Genomic DNA, 24,909 nt, shown 5'->3' with positions numbered 1-24,909 from the left:
AATCTGGCAGCTGGTTTTCCATCATTAGCACATTCTCAAGAGAAAACAAGCCCTGGCAGAAAAGGGAGGAGAGGCAGGAACAGCAGAAGCTTTTTGTGGAGCAGATGTCAGAGGACCTGTGCTTCCTTTTGTCTCTCTCTCAAAAACTATAAACAGTACCAAGAAGATTTATACCAATAAGATGGAAATGTTATCATCACTAGCTGAGGGATGAACCTGGATGATCTAACAAAACCATCAACTTGGCATTTACAAGAAACACCCTTTGGACTTAAAATGTTTCCTACTATTCCTGCAAATGTATAGAATCCAGTGATTCACCGCTTGTAGTTTGGAAGTTGCCTGCAGCTGGGACAAGAATCACCGGTAATTTCCCTGCAGCACCTTTTCTTCTAATTTTTTTCCCCCCCCCCAGTACGCCCTGCAAGTTCCCAAAGCTGTGCCTATAGACCTGCAGGATCAAAAATGTGGAAAATAAAATTAAAAATAAGCCCAGTGTCTGCAGAGTGATCCCCTGTAGCCAAGCCTTTCCCAATCCACTAAGACCTAAGTAAGGACTCTCCGTCCCTTTCTGTGTGGGGATTCGATGTGGCACCTGGTGACAGCAGCTCTGCCCGGTGGGTTTTGCTACCCAAAGTGAATTTCTCAGTGAGCAAACATAAACATCATAAATTATGGTGGTTAGATATCACCTTACACTGGCGTTTCTAATCCTTGTATTTGAGTGTTACAGAGGTAGATGTCGTTTGCAGTGCTCCCCCATGATTTTCTGAAAGTTGAAATAATTTTTTAACCTGTTTTGGAGGGAGCAGTTTCTCCTTTTTTTAATAGGAAGAGTAACAGCACCTATTCAAAAAGGGCATTATTAGAGACCAATTTTTTTTTTTTTTTTTTAAGTGTAGGTCATTCCAGGATGCTTTCAAAAACCCCCTTGCTCCAACAAGGAGTTAATTCCCTGATGGATTTATCACCTTTCTGAAAGATTCTCTTGAGAAAGTTCCTGCTCTGACACTCTTTCGCTGTCTCCTCCCTTCTTTGTTCTCTTCCCTCTTTCTCCGATTACAGTTCCAAAAACAACACCCAATCTCCCGAGGTCAATGGTTAATATCCCCTGGTGTTTATATAGGCTCCAAGCGGCAGATTCCAGGCCGTTCAGCACCGGGCTAGCTCCAGCACCATGGCTTGCTCCTGGCAGGCAGTGCTGGCCTGCAGGAAATACCTCATCATCATCCTGGTGCCCCTCGTGTTCCTCCCTCTGCCTCTGGTGCTGCCTACCAAGGTAAGGGATTTTTAAAATTCCGTTTCAAACCTTCCGTGTCTCAGAGCTGCTCTTTTCAAGGGTGAAGAGGTTCTTCCTCAGAGCACCCTCATCTGCTGCTTGGAGATCTCTTTTCTCTCTCTTTTTTTTTTTTTTTTTTTAATTCCCTGAGCGTATCGGGGCAGCATAAAAGCAGTGGGGCGTAGAAGGATGAGCAGCTGCGCCTGTGATTGCATCTTCTAGAGGAGCACTCAGTGGGATTTTGTGACTCTTGCTCTGCATCTGTCTAGTTTAGAAGAGGACTTTCCACGCTGAAGATCATTGGTGTGGACCTTAGGCTCAATTTTAGTCCCCCTTTTCTCTTTCCAACAGTGTTCAGCCCCCATCTTCTTTCATTTTTTTCCTTGTTGCCACTGCTGCTTAGAAGAGGCATTTTTAGGCAGACAAGACATTCTGATACGTGAGGGAAAATCACATGCCTTTCAGTCTTGCTTTAAGATATCTCTCTAAGAATCTTCCCAAGCAAGGATTTTAAATTTAGGACACCGACTTTTGGAAGGCACCTGGCTTAGGGTTCCTTCAGGAAAACTCGGCTAAGGGGCTGGAATATCTGGGCAGGTATTTCTGGGGCATTGATCGTTTAAAGAGAGAGCTGTGGGCGGGCAGACTCCCAGCCTTCTGCTGCTTCTTCGCTGTTCCTTGCCCTCCCAACCTCTTCATGCAGAAAGATCTAATCTCTGGTCTCTTATTACAGCCCCAGCACCACGAAACAGCTCGTCCCAAACTGCCCCTCCCATCACTTCTCTCTGGACACCAAGTCCTAACTCTTCCCTCTGGTCTCTGCCTCCCAATCCCCGCTGATTCCCAGGTTGGGTTTCTTCTCCAAGCTCCATTCTCCACCTCCCTAACTCTTCCCTGCCTGTCCCAAAGCTCTGTCCTCCTCACAGCTCAGAGGGTGGCAGCTGCTCAGGTGTGGCCTTTCGTTCCCTCGCTAGGTAAATAAAATAGTTTAAATTATTACTTAAAAGCTCGCTAGGAAGGGGAAAAGAAAGAAAAGGTACCTTTTTTTTTTTTTTTTTTTTTTTTCTGGTTGACTTTTCCACAGGCAAAGGAGTTACTGAAGTGAAAAGAAATCAGGATCAGGAAGTTCTAAAGTTCTAAGGAGACAGAAAGGGTTGGTTTGGTTTTTTTGGTGTGGGTGGTGTTGTTTTTTTTTTTTTTGTTTGTTTGTTTTTTGTCCTGAGGCCACGAGTTCAAACTCACGTGCTGGAGGCATTGTTACATGCAGAGAGACCTTGGAGTTACCTGTGGAATGATTTGGCAGTCTTGGCTCAGTTCCTCTTTGAAAATGACTCCCTCCGGTTTCTATGCAGTCAGCAACAAGACAAAAGTTGAAAACGTCCTGGATTTTTCCCTCTGCAACTTAAGGAAATGTTTGAGAAGGGGTTTTGGGGGTTAAAGTTGTGTACTGTTCCACTGCTGAGCAGGAAGAGCTGGTGCCTCTGCACACAGGGTGGAACTTCACTTTTTTTTTTCTATTCTGTTCATCTATTAACCTGCCCTATAATGACATAGCGCTGGACACTGAGCTATTATAATTGAGAGAAAAAATGCTAAAAATCTTGCTTAAAGGCAGGTGAATGTCTTTACAGCGTGGCTGACTTTGGGAAAACCCTTTTTCCAGCTTTTACTGAGAGCCTGTTCACAGCAGGATGGAAGACAATGGCACTGTGCCTATGAGATGCATCCCAGAACCCTACTAAGGTCTCTCAAAAGGCACCCAGCTGTGTCTTTTAATAACAAAAACAGAGAAAAAAGATTGCCAAAAGGGCAAATTGCTCACAGTGATCAGTGGGACGAATAATTAAGGTTCTTGATGCAGTTGTTCAAGAATAAGGCTCGAAAAGGAACATTTTCGTATCTTTGGGAATCTCCCAGACTGACTTCTTCAGCCTGGCTGTGTTTATAATTCACACCTTGATTTCTGTCTTCCTCTTTCCTCTGGGCTGCTCAGCTCCCTGCTCATCCCTTCCCTTCAGCAGCTCTGTAACCTCCACAGCACCTTCAGAATTCCTGAGCGTGTTCCGAAGCATCCCCAATTCAATCCTGCCACCCACCACTCCAGCTCCTTGGTTTAATCCTCCGTAATCCAGCCTCAGAAAGCATCACCAAAGTTTCATCCATACTCTCCAGTATATTTTAGTGGACATCCTTTATCCAAGACCACACACCCATGGTTTTCCTCCTTTGGCTTTGGTGTCTCCCGAATTGTGCGAGTCCCAAAATGCAGAAGACACCGAAACCTCCTCTTGCTTTCTTTCTCAGCCCAACCAAATGCCACTGGTGTGACAAGTCATTTTGAATGTTTTCAGTGTACAGAGACTGACTTCAACATTTTTATGTGAAATTTGGAGTGATTCAATCAAGGTTTTCTCAGAAAAAGGGTGACATGAAATGGGGGATCTCACTTTCCTCAAAAGAACAAGACAAAGTCAGTGGAAGATGAGATGATCTGTGACCAGGCTGCCAGTGAAAGTCTCAAAGTCTCTACTAAGCTAAAAATCCAGCGAAAAGTTATAAAAGTATTTACAGTACAAGGAGTCCAGGCTGTTGACATTAGCTGTGGTTCACCTGGGCCATGACCTGGAGCCCGTGTGGAAGCAGGTGGAGGAACCTTGACTGGATCAGTAACTAATTCTACAATTCAAGGACACAAACATAAAACATAACACCATCAGCACAATCAAGAAGCCTATTCAGTGATTGCCAACCCCTTATCATGAAAGGTCCAAAGTCATCCATGCCTCTCTTCCCCCGGTACTGTTTTTACCCCCACCGAAGGTCTCATCTTCTCCTCGGAGTCCCGACAAGATTGCTGCGCAGTCTGTCATCTGATTAAGATCTGCATAGGTCAGAGGCTGGATGGGGGAGAAGCACAGGAAATAACCTTTTCTCTAATCCCTTTATCAGGCGGTGAATGTAATTATGAGGTTTCTGGAAGAGCCCGGGGTTCGACGTTCAGCGTGTTCTGACTGTGTGTCCCCTTCCCCTGGCAGGAGGCACTGTGTGGCTATGTGATCATAGTGATGGCACTTTTCTGGTGCACAGAGGCCCTGCCTTTGGCTGTCACAGCTCTCCTGCCCGTCCTGCTCTTCCCACTGATGAATATCATGGATTCAACAACAGTAAGAGATCTTTGCTCCACGTATTGATCGGTCAGCCGCTTTTATTCTGGGATTATTCCCCAGGATTATAATATGAACGTCATCATCATAATCATGTTTATATTATTGATAGTATTATTGTTTTATTTTAACCTGATTTTTATTATTATTGTTATTCTCTGCCTCCTCCGTGGGCTAGAGCTTGCACGAGCGCAGAGTGAGCTCTGGGTGGAGCTGCTAATCTGAAATCAGAGCAAATTCCCTGTTCAGCTGCAACCCAGAGTTACTCCCTGCTAATGCCTTTGGAATAAACTCCCTCAGAAAACGTCCCCTCTCTCGTGACTCTTCCCTCTCCCTTCTCCCACCTCACAGGTCTGCCGGGAGTACCTCAAGGACACCAACATGCTCTTTTTGGGGGGCCTGATCATGGCCATTGCCATCGAGAGCTGGAACCTGCACAAGCGAGTGGCTCTGAGGGTGCTGCTCACCACCGGTGTCAGGCCAGCCCTGTGAGTTACAGTGGTGGAAATGCTGTGGGATAAAGGATTTTGTGGCATTAGACCCCCATCTCTGATGGGAATCTGCAAATCTTTCCCTGCAAATGCTTTCCTGCAGCCCAAGTGAGTTAGTGCCCGAGCAAGCCTTGCAAATGGGGATCCTTCGAGGTGTTACACACCTGGGGGTCTTTTTTTTTTTTTCCCTTTTTTTTTTTTTTCTTTTTTTTTTTTCATTCTAAAAGGCTTTTAGGTGGAGAAATAGCAGCAAGAGACTCAATGCTGGAAAGAGAAAGGTGCTGCCAGGCTGGGCCAGGAGCACAGCTTTGGACAGTCAAGAAAAACCACAGCTGGGGCACAGAAAACATGGACACTCTGCCTGCTGCTGGTTGCAAAGAGAAGAGGAAAACATGAGGATGCTTGTTTGGAAAACAACAAATGTTTTCCAGACCAGAACTTTAGGCTATGCACAGGCTACATCACCCTGTTTAATCTGTCTCAGCTCATAAGAAGAGGGAATAGTGGAGGAAATTACAAAGCAATAGAATAAAAATGCATACAAGATAAACCCCTTTTCATCTGACATATAATCTACATCTCATCTGAAGAATAATTTTGAGACAAATAACAGAGTAATACCGAAACGAGGATTAGAATTTTAGATGAGTAAGAAGAGAATCTTAAATAATAGAGGTAGGATAAAATAACGAGAGGGAGGGAGGGAAAAAAAAAAAAAAAAAAAAAAAAAAAAAAAAAAAAAAAAAAAAAAAAGAGAGAGAGAGAGAGAGATCATCTTCCTTATAGGAGATCATCTTCCTTATAGCTTAAATTGATCACCATTTGGGATCCAATTCAGCTTGCAATTCCTCTTAAAAATACATTATAATGCATTAACACGTGTTATTGAGAAATGTCTTCCTCAGAATGATGTGGAATGAGCAGGATCTGACTGGATAAACTGCTTGCTCCAAGCTATCAGCTTCCACTTTCTTAGCCATAGGAATGTCAAAAAATTGGTTGAAAAAGAAAATCTGATGTTAAATCTCAAGTGTGTCGCTCACCAAGTGGACCAGGGCAGGAGGAAACGCTGGGTGGGGATTGCTGAGTGTCTTTCCAAACCCAGCATTAGCAGCTGGCTCTTTGTAACGAAAACAAGGAGCGTTGCAGGGCTGAGTTCTGATCCAGCTTTCCCAAACCCCCTCCTTTCAGACTCCTGATGGGTTTCATGGTGGTGACAGCCTTCCTGTCCATGTGGATCAGCAACACGGCCACCACTGCCATGATGCTCCCCATAGCACAGGCGGTGATGGAGCAGCTGCACAAGTCAGACCTGGAGTCTGCGGCCACTGGCCAAGTGTCTGAGCACCAACACACCAACAAAGCCTTTGAGCTGCAGGAAAAGTCTCCTGATGGCTTCACAGAAGCGGAGGAAAAAGGTGACTGGGCTGTGGGTGGTTTTCTCTGCGCGGGGATGGAGGATCACCTGGTGCTTCCTTCTGTTGCAACAGTTCCCAGTAAATTCTAGAAGAAGACTGTCCCCAAAGCATCCTGAGTGCGCCACACAGCGCTGGCGAGGCTCTTCCACGAAGCCACAATCAGCTGCCGACTTGGCTGAAGCTAAATCAAAGATACAAAGAGGTTATAACTACTCAACAAACCGACAAAAAGTACAGATCCTCCACTAGGGGAAGCCTTTACATCAGGCTTGCTATTTCCCTGCATATTTGTGTCAGTTCAACTATTATCTACTGTGTAACTTATCATATAATAGGGAATTCCCAAGGGAGAAATTCTGGTCTATTTCCAGCTGGAAGGTTAGGGATTAAAATGAACTTTCTAATCCAAAGGTACACAATCAAGCAACAATATCTCTTTACCAGCTGTCTTGCCCTCCTCCCCATTTTTGAGGTGATTCCAGTGTTTCTGAATATAAATCTCAGTGCCAGCAGAGAGGTGCCGGTGCAGAAAAACTTCCTTTCAGCCCAGCTCCTCCAGCTCTTTGTAATTCCCTGAATTCTTGCCTCACTCCACCTGGAGTTCAGACATCACCCTCATTCACAAGGGAGTGTCAGCAGTAGGTTCAAACTTTATCCCACATTTCAAACTCCTCTCTGAAAAACTGCTCTGTGTCAAGTGAAAATGGGCAGGAGATCAAAAAATGAACAATGCCAGCCTTAAAACGAGGAACTTTGGTTCCTTCAGCTTTGAATCCATTCTGTTCTAGCCCTGAAATGTTAAATTACGCAGTCCCAAGGCCTTTTCCTGTCCAATACAGCTCCTGCATCTCTTTGTTCCTTGGCATCTAGGTAATTCTCATGTCCTGACGGTCGAGGAAGGGACGAAGAGAGCTGAAACTGAGAAGAAGCACTCAGATCTCTCCAAGGGAATGTCCCTCTGTATTTGTTACTCATCCAGCATCGGAGGGATCGCCACTCTGACTGGGACAACACCAAACCTGGTGCTGCAAGGACAAATTAATGAGTAAGTCTGGGATTACACACCCGCCAAACTGCAGCATTCTGCTCCAGCTGGCTCCCAGGCAGCACAGAGAAGGAAAATGTCAGTGTGGTCCCTTTTCCTGGGAAGCCAGCTTCTCTTCCTTAATGGGCCCCACAGAACCTCCCCTTTCCTGACCCATTAACGAAGGACGGAAGAGAGTGTGGAATTTGGGGTGCTAACAGCCACCTGCATTTTCCAGCATCTATAAGGACAACGGTGGCATCATCAACTTCGCCTCCTGGTTCTCCTTCGCCTTCCCCACCATGCTGGTGCTGCTGATTTTGGCCTGGATTTGGCTGCAGGTCCTCTACTTGGGCTTCAAGTGAGTACCCCCGAGCCCCTGCAATCCAGCTGGTGGGGCTCTGGTCAGGGACTTGTTTGGAACACCGGAGACCCTTTTTATGGATGAGGAGAATGACAAAGTGACAAAGTCCTGACGCACAACAGGGTGCCTGTTAAAATCCTGCGAGATTTTCCTTTGAGGAATCTGATCAAAGCCCAGCTAAATGTACTCTGTAGATGAAAATAGGGAGCTCTGAGTGAGTATGACCTGTTCTGCAGCATTGCTGCCATGTCCCAGGAGATTGCTGTGCTCCAAAGCAGGAAATTGATTTCTGCAGGGAGCTGGTAAATGCCTTTGTGACCAGGGTTGCTTCAGACCTAGAAGATTAGTTCTGTGCTAGTTCTGGTGCAGGTCACCCCACACAACCAGCCTGCCTGCTTAATGCTCAGCTTATCACGTTTGCATTATCCCAATTTCCCTTATTTTCCACGGAAAGAGTGCTGTAACACCTGAAATGGCATTTTCACCTTCAAATCCCTCCTTTAAAATTCTCATTTTCTGTCGTTTTAGAAAGCTTGGCAACTCTTTACTTCCTAGTGATGGAACAGCCTTGTCCATCACATTAACATCATCCTGGTCTAGTGGAAGGTGACCCGCCCATGGCAGGAAGTTGGAATGAACTGGGATTTAGGGTCTTTTCCAACACAAACCATTCTGTGATTCTGATTTTTTATTTTTTTTTTTTCCCCTCCTGTGCCCAGATATCTCACTTCTTTACATTTAAATAATGAGCTTTTAGGGACAGGAAGCTTTTTTTCCTGATCGTCTTGTCAGGACACGTGGCTCCCACTCACCATGTTTGCAAATCGTAATATATTCAATTTCAATATTCATATATAAATACATATAAAGGCATTATGACCGAGCACAAAATTTAGATTCTTAACTCTCAGGGTACCTGGCAAATTTCTCTGACATTTCTCATCCATTTTCTTCCAGTTTTAAGAAGAATTTTGGTTGCAGTGCCAGTCCTGCCGCCAAGGCTAAGGAGAAACAGGCCTACGAAATCATCAAGGAAGAAAGCAGGAAGCTGGGCAAAATGAAATTTGCAGAAATAGAAGTTTTGATCCTCTTCATTCTCCTGGTGGTGCTGTGGTTTACAAGAGAACCTGGCTTCTTCCCGGGCTGGGCAACAGTTCTCTTCAGCAAAGACGGTACAAGGTGGTGCCTCTTCTCCTCCTCACTCTGAATAAAAATGAAATAAGCTGGGTTTTATCCAGCTGTGAGCACAGCTGACTAAACACCTGACTGCTCTATTGCAGCTACGTCACTGACGCTACAGTCGCGCTCTTCATTTCAATTTTGCTCTTCATCCTCCCTTCTGGCTTTTCCAACCAGGACAGAGACGAAGAGCAAACGGGTGAGTCACTGAAGCGCCAAAAACCGACTGTCTGAATGAGTATGTGGGAGATTTTCACGTTTTAGCTTTACAAAGGAAACTTCAAATGTTAAATAACGCTTCAAGCTGCTCTTCCAGCTGCGTGCTTTCAGTTTGGAAAAGCGCACATGGCACAAAATTCTCTGTTTCTCATCACTTAACTCATTAGGAAACTCTCATCCCAGCAGTGTCGCTGCCCCTGTTACACACTTTCGTAAAGGATTCCGAGCTGGAATCTTCGCTTAACAGAAGCACACAGAGTTGTTGCCACGCCTTTAACTCACCTTCCCCTGCTTCCTACTGTGTTTCTTGGAGCGCATCATTCATTCGAGCTTTTGCAAGTCAAGTTTTTAAAACCTTTGTTTGATGGGTGCTCCCAGCCTTTGCTCCAGGAGATATCTCCGGGGGTTGCTGACGGATGGGATTCCTGACGTTCACACCAAACTCACCTCCCACCATGAAGTTCTCCTTTCTTGGAGAGTATAACGTGGCTTCACAAAATCTCTTCTGGGTTCCAGGGGGCAGGGCGAAGTTCCGGGCTCCTCCAGCTCTCCTGGAGTGGAAAGTCGTTCAGGAGAAGATGCCATGGAACATCCTGTTCCTGCTGGGAGGTGGCTTTGCCTTGGCCAAAGGCAGCGAGGTAACATCCCTCGGCTCACCCGGGATTCGTGTCTCCTCCTGGGTGTTTTCTTCTTCCACCCCGCTCCTCGTGCTGTCCCGGGACACAAGAGGGCACACTGGGAGCATCAAATGCTCCTTTCCCCAGCTCCGGGCGGTGGGGACCATCCTGGGAGTCCCGGGATCGGGACAGATCCTTGGTGTTCCCCGTGCCATGGGATGGCACCGCCAATCAGGGCAGCGCAGGGAGCTGATTAACCTCATAGAAAAGTGGCTGATTAAGAAACCGCCCCAACCCATTAAAGGTTATTTTCAATAAAACGTAATTGATGCGGCCAGCTTGAGGAGATGGTTTACCCAGGACGGGTCTCCAAAGTATTTCAAACCAAGGATTTATGGAAATAGGATTTAAATTAGACTACTAGAGGAGAAATGCTAGAGCTTGCTGAAGTTTCTCCTTCAGAAGCAGGTAAAAAACATCTGCAGGAATGAGTCCAGCTCTACACGTTATTTTTCAGTGATGACTGAAGTGATGGAACAGACAGTCCATTTATTAAATCTGTAGGCAATAAAGAAATTCTAGAAGGCTTCAAGTGCCTAGAAATACTAGTTCAGAATTCAAAGAGCAAAATTAAAATGGAAAAGTACATGTTTGGAGTATTTAAGTTCAGAAATATTTAAGAAATCACTTTAATTTATCCTAGAATAAAGAACCAAAGACTTAAAAGCTGCTGCAGAAAGCCCAGAATGACAAGGAGGATGCTGCTGCTTCCCAGTGGCTGACAAGGATGAAGGGTGTGAAAAGCTTCAGACAGTTATCAAAAACTCAGGCAATGTGATGAAATGACATTAAAACACTACAGCATCTGAGAAGATATATATAAAAAATATTTCAGGAAATTAATTAAAATACCTTTGATTACATTAAAAAAAAAGCCACGCCTCAAATATTGATCATGAAGAAGTAACGATCTGAAAAGGGATTTGCTGTCAATAATGCACTATAAATGCAGGATCTCCTACTTTTCTGTTCTTTGGATGGGAAATAGTGTTTGGGGTTTTTTGTTTAACCTACTGAACAGTCCTGTGTGTGAGCACTGCCTGTGTTTTTCTGCTGACAGCAGCTTGCATGAGAGAAGGGAGGGCGGAACGGGCACGGGAGCTGCCACAGGACAGGGATGTGGCTCTTCCCTCTCCCACCTGGGATCCCTCCTTGCTCTGTTGCAGGAGTCTGGTCTGTCTGCATGGCTGGGTGCCCAGCTGACCCCCCTGGAGAGCATCCCTTACCCGGCCATTGCCTTCATCCTGTGCCTCCTCATCGCCACCTTCACCGAGTGCACCAGCAACGTGGCCACCACCACGCTCTTCCTCCCCATCCTGGCTTCCATGGTGAGTCCCAGCACTGCAGAATACTCTTATGGGGACGGTTTGCAGCTCCTCAGCTGTCAAAACTGGCTGGCAAAGCCAAGCACTGGTTCCTGTGTCCCACCAGGGGTACAAACCCAAAACCTGTGTGTGCATACGCAAACACACGCCGTGCTTAGTTCTAAACCTTTCTAAAGGTTTGTAAAGGTTTCTAAGCCTTAGTTCAACCTTTCTAAAATCATTGCTGGCAAAAACCAAAGGGATTCAATCCACTGGCATATGAAGACTTTGCCTTCTGGCCTAAACATCAGGTCACTGCCAGCTGTTCTTGGCTTTTCCAATTTGTTCTGGGAACCAGCAGCAGCGTTTCCTTGCCTGCAACATTCCATGCCTGTATGTCACCCCCACCACCGGCCTTCCAGAAGTCTCTGAAGGTGATAGCATGACCTAATTCAGCCCTCTGCATCTCCACAGGAGGTTCCTGTTGCTGGGGTAGGCAGTGTTCTGCAAACTGAAAAGCTGGTTCCAGAGAGAAACTGGAATGAGCTCCTCCACAATGTTTTGGCATAGGCCACAGACCCCAGCCAGCCCCTAAACCAAAGCTCTCACCTTCAGAGCTCCACCTGCCTCCCCTGACAATGTAATTTTGTTCTTAACCAATTTGAAGCCAGAGTTTAGAGCTGAATATAAGGTTATTTATACAGCAGCAACACAAAAGCCCTGACCACAAAATCAATTCTTGCATTGAGATGCTGGAAGTGTCCAAAGCAGCACTGAAATACGACTGGCTGCAGCGTTTGGGGAAGAATGAGGCTTCTGACATGGACAGAGACACTCAGATTTCTGCCAAGAGGTTTCTGTGACTTTCTGGGTATCAAAACCATCATCTCTGCTCTCTTTTTTTTTTTTTTGTGCCCAGGCTGAAGCAATTTGCATCAACCCCCTCTATGTCATGCTGCCCTGCACACTCTCTGCGTCGCTGGCCTTCATGCTCCCCGTGGCAACTCCTCCCAACGCCATTGTCTTCTCCTATGGACAGCTCAGGGTTATTGATATGGTGAGAAAAAAACCCAAAACACTACCAAAACAACACTTTCTTTCCAGAATTTTCACCCCTAGGTTTGATCTTTCCTTTTCTTAATGCTGGCTCTTCCTGGGGGAGCGTTACAAAAGTCAGCGTGACCCGGCTTATGTCAAGTGGAAAGAAGACGTGTGTGCATTAATAAAGGGTCACACTCTCTCTAATACACTCTGAGAATCTTATAAAGGTGCTAATGAGCTCTTAAAGAACAGCCAGGGCCTCTTGAAGATTTTATAGTAAGAGCTGTCAATGTCTAACTGCTTGAAAAAACCCAAATATAGAGCATGAGGGTGTCAGAGAGCCCTGCCGCCTTCTGCCTGGCACATCTCACTGCCTGCCCTGATGCCTCGAGCAATCACTAAAGATGCAAGGACAGCAGTGCCACGTCTCTTAATAACTTCCCTAACTTAAAATTGACCCAAGAAGAAACCCAAAGTAACATTAGAGAGAAATACCAGGTCAGAGGAATGAAAGGATTTTGGGACTTGTAGTTTTAAGAGGTTTTTTTTCCAATGGAAACCTTTCCCTTTACACAAATGATATTTGTCAACAAAACCAACTTAAATATAATTTGGTGGAGGCGTGAAAAAAAAACACCTCCAAAGAGAAAATCAAACCACCCAACCATCCTAACCATTCAAGGAAGGAAAGAAAAAAGCGCTCAGGGCCGCTAACAATGCTTCTCTTTTATAATTCTAGGCCAAAGCTGGGTTTGTACTCAACATTCTGGGAGTTCTGAGCATAACTCTGGCCATCAACACCTGGGGTTCATCCTTGTTCCAGCTGCAAACATTCCCATCGTGGGCAAACAGGACAGGGACGTGTCTGTAACGTGGGGAGGAGGCAGAACCACGACTGCTCCCGTCAGAGCGGCGAGGAGGGCAGGACCACCACCCGCAGAGGCAGAGGTTTAGAGAAAAGCCTGCTCTGTGGAAAAGGACAAGCAAAACCCTCCCGTTGATAGCAGCAGTAAAATTGCCCGGCTGCTGTTGAGTTTTGCCACCCCAGCGGGACGACGAGGTGACTTTTTGGCTTCCCAGCCCTTCCCACCTTTAGATTTTTCTGCCTCTGCACGGGTGCTTCCCCCCCAGCGCTTCTCCAGTATGCCTGAAACCTGCAGTGAGGAAAAAAGAAAAAAAAAGAGAGAGAGAGAGATGTGTGAATACAGAAAAGGAAGGAGAGAGACTCTGAGTTCCTGATTTCACGCACAGATTCTGTGCTGTCGCAGCTCTCCACCTGTATATGTGTAAATGTTCGAGGTGTACATGATTGTTATGTGTTCTGTGGGCACTGGCAGCAAGCTGTGTGTTGTGTGACCGCGGAGGGATCGCTGTCAGCCCATCCTATTTTGAAATGTATTTATTTGCAGTCCCCTTGTTAGGAATGTAAAAGATCCTTTTTCTCCCAGAACACCCGCCCCGGTGCTATTTATGTCGGATTACAGCCTGCAAGTTCATAATAAGGCATTTCCTTGAAAAGGAGAGAATTCCTGTGTCCTAAAATATATATGATTGAATTAAAGATTTTTTTTTTTTTTTTAATGTACCCCTTGTTCTGGAGTTTATCTTTTTTATTATTATAAACCATTGCTTCTGCCTGCCAGGTGTCAACTGCTTGTCCATGACACTTACAGTGAAAATACTTACAATATCTTTAAATAATCAGAGAAATCAGCACGGTTGATTTTTCTCTCATCTCTGAAGTAGTAATTATGTCGTCATTATTGCGGAGTCAAATTTTCCTGGAGTGTCCAGCCCAAGATTTTCCTTTTCAAAAGTCGGTTATGTGATCCTGTTACATATCTAATGCCTATTCTGCCGGAGCTGGATTTCAGTAGCAGATAAATTCCTAATGACCAAACCGACAAATATCCAAAGGCGCTTTGCCAAAACAGTCTCTTGGTGCCATAAATGAGGCTGCAGCAGTTACCCAATGTGTGCCCCTGAAGTTTGCTCTGAAACGTTTGTTCTGCTGTTACCTGCTTAAATTTTGCACAAAGTGCATTTCTGCAATCCCACTCTGATGGGATCTCCTTCCTTGGTTCCATCAGAGTGAAAATGAGGGAATTTCATTCTAAAATTGCATGTTCTCCTCAAAATCTTTCTTTTCTCTTTCTCTACCATAATTATTCGGAGACGAGGACAGCATGCAGTATAGCTTTGATTCACAAAATGTCTGAATTCACTGACTTGCTGCAGTTTTTTTCCCAGTTCTGAATATCCAGATAACTCTGGTGTCTGCTGGTCGTTGATTCCTCAGCACTGATGGTTCCAGTGGCTGTGGAAATCTCTATCTTGGAAAGAACAGCCTGGTGTGAATGCTCCTGTGGCTTTGACAGGGTTTTAATTTGAAGCGAGATAGAGATCCAGCGGAACATCCACAGCTCCAGAAGGAAAGGCATTTATTCTCTGTTGCTAATGAGCTCCTGGGTAACAGATTTCAATCACATAATGACTTGCTCAGGTCACTGCTACACCACTTTCCTTTCCCTCTGCGTTTGCCTCTGTCAAATAACACCCAAATCCCTCCAAATATTTTCATTACCCTTCTCACCCTCTGTCTGAGGACTTAAAAATGACAAACTGGAGGAGCAGATGATTTGCTGAGAGCCTCTCCCTTCTCCCTCCCTTTGTCTCCGGCATCAGGGCAGTGTGCTCTGCTTTTGTTTGCTTTTTTTGTTTTCTTTGAAATACTCTCGCAGACTTTACATGTCCTCCTAAATTACTGCTTAGCTAAGCAGGGAAGGTGGAATTCTTATAACATTTCCCGTCGGCCACTCCTGCCAGCCCTTTTAAAACTGTGTTATGGTTCTTTGAAGTCTTCTTCTATTAGTCTACATTATTCAGAGGCTGTGGTGTGCATAAAGTACCTGCAGGAGCACAGGTGCAATCTTTATGCCAATCTCAAGAAGAAAGGAGGGAGACATCAAGTAGCAGAGAGTGTCACGGGGCCAAGGCGTTAATGCTGGGTGTTCCACCTTCATTAACGTGGGTGAGCACGGATTTACCAGGGAATATCTGCCGTGGAAGTTACTCAGAGGGTGTAAAAATGCCCAAATTGCAGAAAAAAATAAGGGTGGAAATCTGTAGGAGAGAAAAGAAAAAGAGAAGAGAAAGAAGAGAGAAGAGAAGAGAAGAGAAGAGAAGAGAAGAGAAGAGAAGAGAAGAGAAGAGAAGAGAAGAGAAGAGAAGAGAAGAGAAGAGACAGAGAGATACGAGAAGAGAAAGTCAGAAGAATAGAATAGACAGTAAATAACAAACAAACCATGACAACAAGGAGAACTGACGAATTTCATGCCCAGTTTCTACCCTGCAGTGGTGGTGGCACTGGGCAGTTTATTGCCTTGGGTGTGTCTGAGCTCAGGACCAGTCGAGGTACAGCTAAATATAGTGTGCTTGTGCAAAAAACCAGCAACACCATTAAAAAATTTTCATAATTTTCTAAGCAAAGCAGGTAGAAAGTGTTTCTAAGCCCCATTATTACCCGGATCACCTTTGAAGGGTGGCTCCCCATTATGTTTCCAGATATTGCCCTCAAGGAGTGGCTCTATTTCCCATTGTGCGATCAAATTTCACAATCTGCTGTGAAACTGCCAGCTCAGCACCTGCTGTGCTTAGCTGGGATTCCCAATGCAGCTCCTCAAGTTTGCTTTCCACGAGTGATAAATTCGGTAACGAGGAGGGGACGTGTGTCCAATTTTTTTTTTCCCCTTTTTTTTTTTTTTTTTTTTTTTCCCCTGCCTTGGCCTAAAAAAAAAAAACTCCTGGGCAAAACCACAAAACACAGGTTTCCCACAGTGTGTGGCAGTGAGTAAGTGGCTGACTCGGAGTCACCTCCTCCATTCTCCCTGGAGTTACGGAGCTGTCCTGCCTTGCCTTGCGCACACACACACAGCTTCTGCAGGCACACACACGCACTCTGAGGCAGCAGGGAGGCCCTTACCCTGGTGAAAACACACAATTTCTGTGACCACACCGTAAAAGCCGATGGTTTCTGGGCAGGCTCCTCGAAAAAAAAAATCGCTTACATTTGGGAAAGGCGGCTCGCCGTAAACAGCCGGGCAGCAATTTGTAAAGTGGCAGGGGAGTGATGCAAGGGTCACTGAAATCGTAAACAGACTTAACAGGACACATGGCAATTTGAAAGCTAAACCAGGATGAAGCCAGCACATCTTTCTAATCCTCAAATTGGTTTGGAGGAACCAAAAATTTGCTCCCAGTCACTTAAGAGGTATTAAAACGAGCTTTGCTGTACAGCACTGACACCCAGAAATATGTCCAGGACATACAACTCAATCCCTAAACTTTTGTTAAAAATAAAATAAACAAATAAAAACTACTTGGAAGGGCACCTTATCATAAAACAGGCATGAAATAATTCTCAAAAAGGTGAAAATTATTTTCAGCAAACAAGCAGAAACGTGAGGTTGTGTTTCATTCAACAATTAGCAGCATGTAGATAACTGTGGACCTTTCTCCAGGAGCTGTAAAAGCTGTTCCACTCGTGTCCTTGGGGAAACTCTTCCCTTGGGTAACTATGGCATGTTGGCAGCTCTGTGCATCTCCAACCCTCTCTCCAGTTGGTTTGTTTTATTTTGGGAATACAACTCTCAGCTCCCAGCTTGCTGGATTTAGCGCTTGCCAAAGCAGAAACAGGGTTTAAACCCTCTGCAATGATGAATAACCAAAGAACAGAAAGGCAGAAACACGAGGACTTAAGAAATGCATAACTTGAAATCATCCTGGAATTTCACAACCCTCAATTTTTTATTTTTTTTTTTTTGCCTACATGGGACCAATAAAACCATTTACAACTTGATTCACTGAACTTTATAGCTCCAGTTAGTAATGACCAAGGTGCCAAAGTCTGGAAATGAAGTGGTTTGGATGTACTAATCACCTGGTGTCCAAACTAACAACTGTTTAATGGAACTTAATCACTACTGTCAGTGCAGGGTATTTTCTCCTATTAAGGAAACATTCAGTATTATTTATCCTTTAATCATATTAACACACCGAAACCATCCAGGTGCCATCCAGGAGGTGCAGGTTCCCTCCCCACGTGTCACCTGCTGGCTGCAGAAACTGCACCAGGCCATGCCCAGGGTCCCCAAATCCAGGCCTGGTGTGGATTTTCCTCGGAAAACTCCCTTAAACAGCCGAGGAATGGAAAAAAAGAATATTTTTCAAAAGCAATACAGGGCAGCAGAGTCAAAAAAAAAAAAAAATCAATAAAATTTATTTAAATTGTCCAAAATGAAAAAAAAAAAAATCAAAACAAGGAAACCAAAGTAACTTGAAAATAGAGAAGGAACAGAATGATTAATTCAAGGGTTCAACACATATATTTTAATGAATCAGACCAGATTCAACTGCTTCAAGGCTCGGATGCTGGATGCCTGTGTGAGGTGTTTGTGATCTAGCAATTAATCACAACAGCTTTTGGTTGCCACTGCACTTGAAATATTAACTAGAATCAGTTAGACCATCAGAAACTTACTCTGCTTCCAATTTATCCCATTCAGATGAGTTCAGGTCCTGCAGCAGCACTCCAGGAATTTCCTCACTTCCCTTGACCCCTGTCCAGTCCATGAGGAGTAGAGCAACTCCAAATTTTCCCTATCTAGGACTTTCCATTCTTTGGAAGGGAGTGGATTCCCAGTTTCAGAAATTCTGCTGATTTTTTTTTCCTTTCCATCAAGCACGAGGAGAAGTGTTTGGAATTGTCCATGAGAATAAAGTACATTTATGTGGAATTTCACCGTGTGGGACCAGCAAGGTGTGTGCAGGATGCTCCAGTTAGCTGGACTGGCACCAGTTTTCCCAGTTGCCTCTTGCTGGTTTGTCTGGGGCAGTTTGGTGAGTGCAAAAGGAAAGGCACATTTCCCTCTTTTGCTCTAGGACTCTCCTGATGAGACTTGCCAGAAAGCTGAGAAAGGATCCTCTTTGTGTTCGCTGTCACCCGAAGGGAGCCTGAATTTCCCTCCTTGCTCTCACCTCTGGCAATGTGACACGTGAAACGCGCAGCCATAAATCACCTGTCTGCAGCACAGATAACGCAGCTGGACAGTGGCAGCTTCCTCACACCTGTGCTTTTTGCTTTTCTGCTCAGACCCCAGCGAGTGGTGTGTTGTGGCACTGGGAGCTGCAACCGCCACAGGAGGAATGGCAGCCCCACAAGATCCCGCGGAAACAATCCAAAATAACCTTTGTAATTCCATTAGTGTTATGGGTTTTATCACCCAGGCCCTGTGGCAGATGGCAACGTCATTGGAGTTAGTTCTGAGGAATTTTAGGGTGTAAAAAGGGCAGTTTCCCCTCCCCAGTTATTGGCAAAAATCAGTGATCACAGCCAGAGCTACCTGGAGAGTCACAATAGGTCGGTGAACGGCACAGTAAAAACAAGCACCAATTCCATGCTCATGCACTACCTGTTAATTCAAGATGCTCCCACTGTTGGTGCATTAAATGGTGCGTGGACGAGACAAAAATAGATTTCTGAAATACATTCAGAAAAGGCTGAAGCAGCGCTGCCAGAGGGGCAGGCTCTGACTGACTCCTGGCTCCAGAAACCAAAGCCTTCCTCCCAAGTGAGCGCAGGGGCTGTGGAAGTGCAGGAGTTCATACTGTAAGCTTCTAAGCTTCTGTAGTTTGGCAGAGATACTGTAAGGATTTAAAAAAAAAAAAAAAAACAACAACAAAACCCACAAAAAGCCAAACAAACCAAAACATGCCGCTCATTAGCCTAGAAGAAAAATCTCTGCTCTGTTTACACAGTAACCACACACCTGTATCTCAGAAATATGAGACAAGTGACGGGGAAAGGGGAGGGCACCGACATCTTTGTTTTCCTCTACACCAGGTGCAGCCAGCTCTGTAATATCTTTGCAGCCACTATTTTGACTCGGTGCCACTGTTGGCCTCCTGTACCTGCTGAACAGCCCCTGCAGGGAATGACTCCAACACATGCCCATGCTCCCTGCTCCGGCAAGATCCGCTCTTACCTGGAGCCCTGGCGGGTGCAGACACAAATCCTGAACCCATCCCAGCGCAGTTGCAGCTCCTGCAAGTCACAGGAAGACAAAAACCACTCAGTTTTGTACTCAGTTATTCTATCAATTCATTTTTCTTACAAGGCGTATCTGATTTTCTGGCGCTGCCAGTTTGTGTCCCGTTTTTATGCGGCGTTAAGGAAACTTGTGCTGTCAAAATAGAACATCAGGGTAGGGGACAGAGCTGAAGATATCCCACCTGCTTAACTCCTCAAACCAAAGTACAACTCAGTAAAATCCATTTGCGTTAATTGCAGCAAATTTGTGTGTCTGGTTTTACTGAACAGGATTGTTTGATATTCCTGGGCAAATGGAGAACAAAAGAGGGGCATGAAAAGAATAAATTATATATGAAAAGAATATATTTTTTTTTTTAATCAGAATAAATTTCTTTTCACCATGAGAATGACAGAGAAAGTTGCTCGATGTTTGTTTAGACAGCAGCCACGTGAGTAACAGCAAAGGGAGCTCCTGCTGCAGTGCTGATGGAATCAGCATTCCAAACATGGAATCACGGAATTGTTTGGGTTGGCAAAGACCTTCGGGATCACCGAGTGCAACCGTTAACCCAGCACTGCCAAAGCCACCACTAACCCCTGTCAGGTGCCACATCCATCTGGTAAATCCCCCAGGGATGGTGACTCCACCGCTGATGGCCCTTGCGGTGGAGAGGTTTTTCCTGAGATCCGATCTTGCTGAGGCTGTACCCACTCTCCTCACCCAGACCGTTGATGGAGATGGTCTGAGCCTGGGGAGCAGCCCTGGTGACCAGCCCCAGCTGGGTGTGACTCCAGGCACCATTCCCTGGGCTCCAGCCGGTGTTTTACCAGCAGTGAACCCATCCAAGCCGTGCATTTCCCCGGGAGAATCCTGTGGGAAGTGTTGTCAGAGCCTTTCCTGGAGTCCAGGCTCATCCCAGCCTTTCCCTCACCCACTGAGCGGGTGACCCTGTCCCTGGAGCAGATCAGGTTGGTCAGGCAGGACCTGCCTTTGGTGGAGCTGTGCCAGCTGTGCCTGATCACCTGGCTGTCCCATCAGCGCCACGTGATGGCATTCCAGAGGGTCTGCTCCACGGCCTGTCCTGGCACCACGGCCGGGATGACAGGTCTGTAATTCCCTGCCTTTGGGTGGGTGTCACGTTTGCTGACCTCCAGCGAGCTCTGGTCAGCCAGGGCTGCTGGAGAATGATGGAAAGAAAACAGCTCCCTCAGGATCCTGGGATGGATCCAGCTTCTTCCTCATCTGTTGTCACTGTGCTTCCCTCTACAAACAATAAAGGAGGGAGAATCTCCTTTGCTCCTCCTTTGCTATTTATAGGAACAGTTTTATTGCCTTTTACAGCAGTGGTCAGATTAAGTTCTAGCTGAACTTTGGCCCTTCTAATTATTGGCAGTTGGGCTATTGAAACCATCAGTGAATAAATGAGTTTCATTTCTCTATTGATTTGAATTCGCTTCTTCTCTTTAGCTACAGTGTAACGTGAAACCGTCCAAGATTTACTGGACAAACAGGGTGGAACTGTTTTAAGAAATTGTATTTTCACAATACCAGGAGAGTGCAAAAGGCACGAATGACACAATTTATCATGGGATCATGGAGTTGTTGGGGCTAAAATCATTAAAAACCATCTCGTTCCAACGCCCTGCCGTGAGCAAGGACACCTTTCACTGAATCAGGTTGCTCAGAGTTTTATAAACTGCTCTGCACAGGTAGCAATGGGTGGAGCTGGACTGGGCTGCTCAGGAGGGATATTATGGTATTGCACTAGCACAGACTATTTATATCAATTTTATGTCTTTAATCTGACTGCATACAACCCCACGGAGCAGAGAAAGTCACTCTTCTATGCTCAGGAACCCAGATCTTCATTGGGAAGGGGTTATTTAGTATTCTTAGGCAGTGATTAACGTGAACTCTGAGTTAGAGTTTATAAATATGATGAGTCTTTAATTTGCACAACAAGTAGAGTAATAAAGATTAGAGGAAAGAACTTGAGAGGGAGGGAGGGAGAGGGAGAAACCTCCATATCTGACCTAGGCTGCAACACACTCTAATTACAACTGGTCTCACAACAAAATCTTTCAGGAGTCAGGATGTTTCAACTTAAGATTTAAAAATAACCAGTGCACCACATTAGTGCAAGGAATTATCCAACACATACAACAGCAGGGCACCTGGTCTGCCTTTAAATCGTGCCCAGGTTATTTTTTTTTTTCCATCATGAAAGAAGTACCTGCATCTTTGGCAGTTGTAAAAATATGCATGGCACCACCTGCCAGACTAATAACAATAATTAGAAATGTAATAAACTGTTCATTGGCAAAGGAACAAATTGTCTTATCCTTTGAAAGTCACACTGGCCCGAGGCAATTCCTCACAGACATTCGCCACTGATGTCACAAGAGCCGGAGTGAAAAGCACACAGTGCAGAAAAACAACAGAGGAGGGCGAGGAGAAAGGGGAAAAAAAAAGAAAAACCACTGACAAAGACATTTGAGCAGCGTGGAGTAGCTGCAGAATATTCCCATTTCACTGAATAAACCATTGAAAATTCAGGACTTACAGAGAGTTGATTTGACAGTGAGGGAGAACTGACCCTGCTGCTTCCTGTGGAACTTCAGGGACTGGAGCCTTTGGAGAATCACATGAACTCAAAACACCTGTTTCAAGTTGAAACATTTTTAACTGAATTTAGAATGAAAACCTCAGGGTTGCAATTACTCCCTTTTTACCCTCCTTGAGTCTTTTCATCTTTTGTACAGCGATTTTTCATAAAATAATTAGGATCCTTCACAGCACACCTTGTGCCGAATACCTTCTAGAAGCGGGTTACTCCGACTCTTGTATCTCACACGCTTAATTTTAAATCTGGCAATCTGAGATCAATATTTCATCCTCACTGAGGCTCCCCTGAGTGCTGAAGCAATCTCAGTTTGGCTGCCAGATAAGGAATTAATGGCCTGCCCAAGGTTTTTTACCTCCCATTATAACTCTCCATTTGAACACACCACAAGATTTCACGTTGCCTGTTTTCTAAGAGCGTGTTTAAAATCCTCCTCAGCAATAAAAATGTGGTTTCATATTTTCGTGACCTTATAATGTTTATGCCCCCTCTTCGGTGCAAGGTGCTTTAGCTCTAAAAAAACCCATTGTCAGCCTCTAAAAATGTAAAAGGCACCCAGAACTCTGTGAGCATTAAATATTTGCCTTCCTCATCCATCTTCTGGACTACAGGCAAGAGAACACAGTGAGCAGCTCCGTGCTCACAGAGGACTGGAGAGAAGAAAATCAAGTTATAAACGCTGCCTAAGCACTTCTTTCTGAGGCTTCTGATGATTTCACAGTCCCAGTAAGTCATCTAGGAGGGGCCCATGCCAGGCAGCAGCCTGCTTTTGTTCTTTGCTTTGTACTCAGAAGGGAGGGACGTTGCTGAGGTACAACACTCCGGGTATTTACGTGATTCACTCCTTCTTTCATTGAATCATTTTCTCCTTTCTAAGATAATACCTCTGGGATGATTTCAGTGGCTGCTTGAGGGAGCACAGGGTTTTTGTGTTTTCCACTGTTGGGGGTGAGGGTGAAGATGAAGATGGTCCAAGAAAGATGGGGAAGTGGTTTGGACAGGGGAGAACCTGGGAATTCTGATTATTCACCTGATGGCTCCAAAGTCCTGAGCACAGGAGCTGAGAGGTCAGCTCAAAGGCCGACTACAGACAGCTATAATTCAATAAACTTTCCTGCTGAACATGCTGCTTATTTCCCTAAATCCGGGCACTGCTCTAGTCTGGATCAAATGATACATGCCAGGCTGTGTTTGCACTATAATTTATTAGGAAAACCCAAGTTTGTCAATGCTTTTCAATGTCCCAGGTCAACTCTTCCCCGTTCTCCTTTCTCTTTCAAAATCAACACAACAATGGCTGGAAGGATTTGAGACAACACCTTGGAGGGGTGATATCACACCCCTGTCACCTTCACCTGGAAGTCCTGCAGGTATAACTGTGTCCTCTTCATGAGCTCGCAAGAAATTCACATTTCAGCCTGTTTAATGTTTAGGTAGGGCTTGGAATGAGATGATCTTTAAGGTTCTTTCCAACCCAAACCATCCTGGGGCTCTGTGATTTGAGAGCTAAATAGGAGCTGTGTTCCTAAACCAGTTTTTTTCTGCAGTACAACCCAGTTCAGCATTTTTCCCATTGACACTTTTGAAAGCTCGGGGAAAAGCGTTCCCCCAGATTCTGTGGAAGTGGAGAAACACAAAGAAGGGTGTGCATGTATTGGCACTGGCTGCTCGTGGAGCAGTCAGGAACATCCAAGCACTCACTCCAAGGAGGAAAAGAAGACAGACCAGTTGTTCTGGTTATTAGACATGGTTAAGGGGCTAAAAAAAAAAAAAAAAAAAAAAAAAAAAAAAAAAAAAAAGGAAAGAAAAGAAAAGAAACACCAAACCAACACACACACACACGTTTCTGCCAAGCCAGTTATAAGAAGATAATCATGTGCTAGCCTAAGCCTCTGGCAGGAGTAAAACACTGTTAGCTGTCTTCTAGCTGGCTAAATATTAATCACCCTGCTTAGAACCAATCGTGTCACTCACTGGAGAGAGACTTGGTTAAAGGTTGTGGTACCAAGAGGGTTTGGTGTTTTATCTCTACCTGAAGGATTCCCTGACTTCTACAGAAAATATGTTGAGTAAGGCAAAATCTGGAGCGATATTCTTGAATTTGTAATTTTTTGGGAAGGGATTTAGGAGGCTCTGCAAGGTGAGGATGTGGAGAGACACTCCAGCAATTCAAAGAAAATTCTGCTGCTGTAAAGGAACAGTGCCAGAGCACAGTGTTTCACCTTGGGCTGTGAAGTGCAGTGAATTGCAAACATCTTCATCTGAACCACCAAGCAACATCTTATTCACAAACTAATTCTGCTTCGGAGCTCTGCCTCCGCTCCAGAAACGATGCTGCACGTTCACCACAGAGCAAAAACTAAAAGTTGGACATTACTGGGGGAAGGTGTGGGTTATTCATCACCTCTGAAATCACCACTCAGCCCAAAATAAATGGAAAATAAAAAGAGCAGGCAGTGAGCCTCAGAAACAACAGAATGAAGTCATGGATGAGTGATCATTTCCCTGCTCATGCCTGAGCACTAAGTGGCCAAACCTGCATGACATTCTGAGAGTCAGGAGTGTGGCAGGATCGGGCTGGGACTACTCACGCTGTTCAAAGGTCTCCCTTGGAGATCCACACGTTCTTGGAGCTCCCACAGTCCCTCAGGCCCTCAAAACCAGGATGCAGCAGCATTCTCCTCTGAATCTCCTGTGGCCTGACCTTTAGAAAGTCCTGCTCAGGTAGAGGAGATGGAGGTGAGGAGATGGAGGAAGAACCTCCCCAATATCAGCGGCACCGCTGGGATTCCATCGCTGTCTCGTGACGTTGGCCACATTCTCCTACACCCCAGACTTTGACATCCATCCAATTCCCAAGCTCTGGAAGCTGATGGAAGGTAGGCTCCCTTCTTTTCTCGTCATGTCACCAAAACTCCCCTGACAGCCTCGCTCTGCGCAGCTCTGTGATGTTGGAAGCAGCCTGGCAGCCAAAAATGCAGAAGCCGTAAGACCAAACAAACAAAGACAGCCTGCCAAGCTACCACTTATCCAGC

General features: G+C 45.2%; 1 protein-coding gene across 1 annotated transcript; it reads left to right on the top strand.

The window, feature by feature from the left end:
- Nucleotides 1–1,177: 1,177 nt before the first annotated feature.
- On the top strand, nt 1,178–13,031 carry SLC13A2 (solute carrier family 13 member 2). Its single transcript, XM_040082463.2, has 12 exons — nt 1,178–1,279; nt 4,315–4,443; nt 4,795–4,931; nt 6,126–6,352; nt 7,223–7,397; nt 7,615–7,737; nt 8,698–8,919; nt 9,021–9,118; nt 9,655–9,776; nt 10,982–11,143; nt 12,039–12,176; nt 12,900–13,031. Exons 1-12 carry the CDS (start codon nt 1,178–1,180, stop codon nt 13,029–13,031), a joined length of 1,767 nt encoding a protein of 588 aa, XP_039938397.1.
- Nucleotides 13,032–24,909: the final 11,878 nt, after the last annotated feature.

This window comes from Hirundo rustica, chromosome 19 (assembly GCF_015227805.2).
Source record: "Hirundo rustica isolate bHirRus1 chromosome 19, bHirRus1.pri.v3, whole genome shotgun sequence".
Classification (NCBI taxonomy): Eukaryota; Metazoa; Chordata; class Aves; order Passeriformes; family Hirundinidae; genus Hirundo; species Hirundo rustica.
This window is presented reverse-complemented; position numbering and strand designations above follow the sequence as displayed.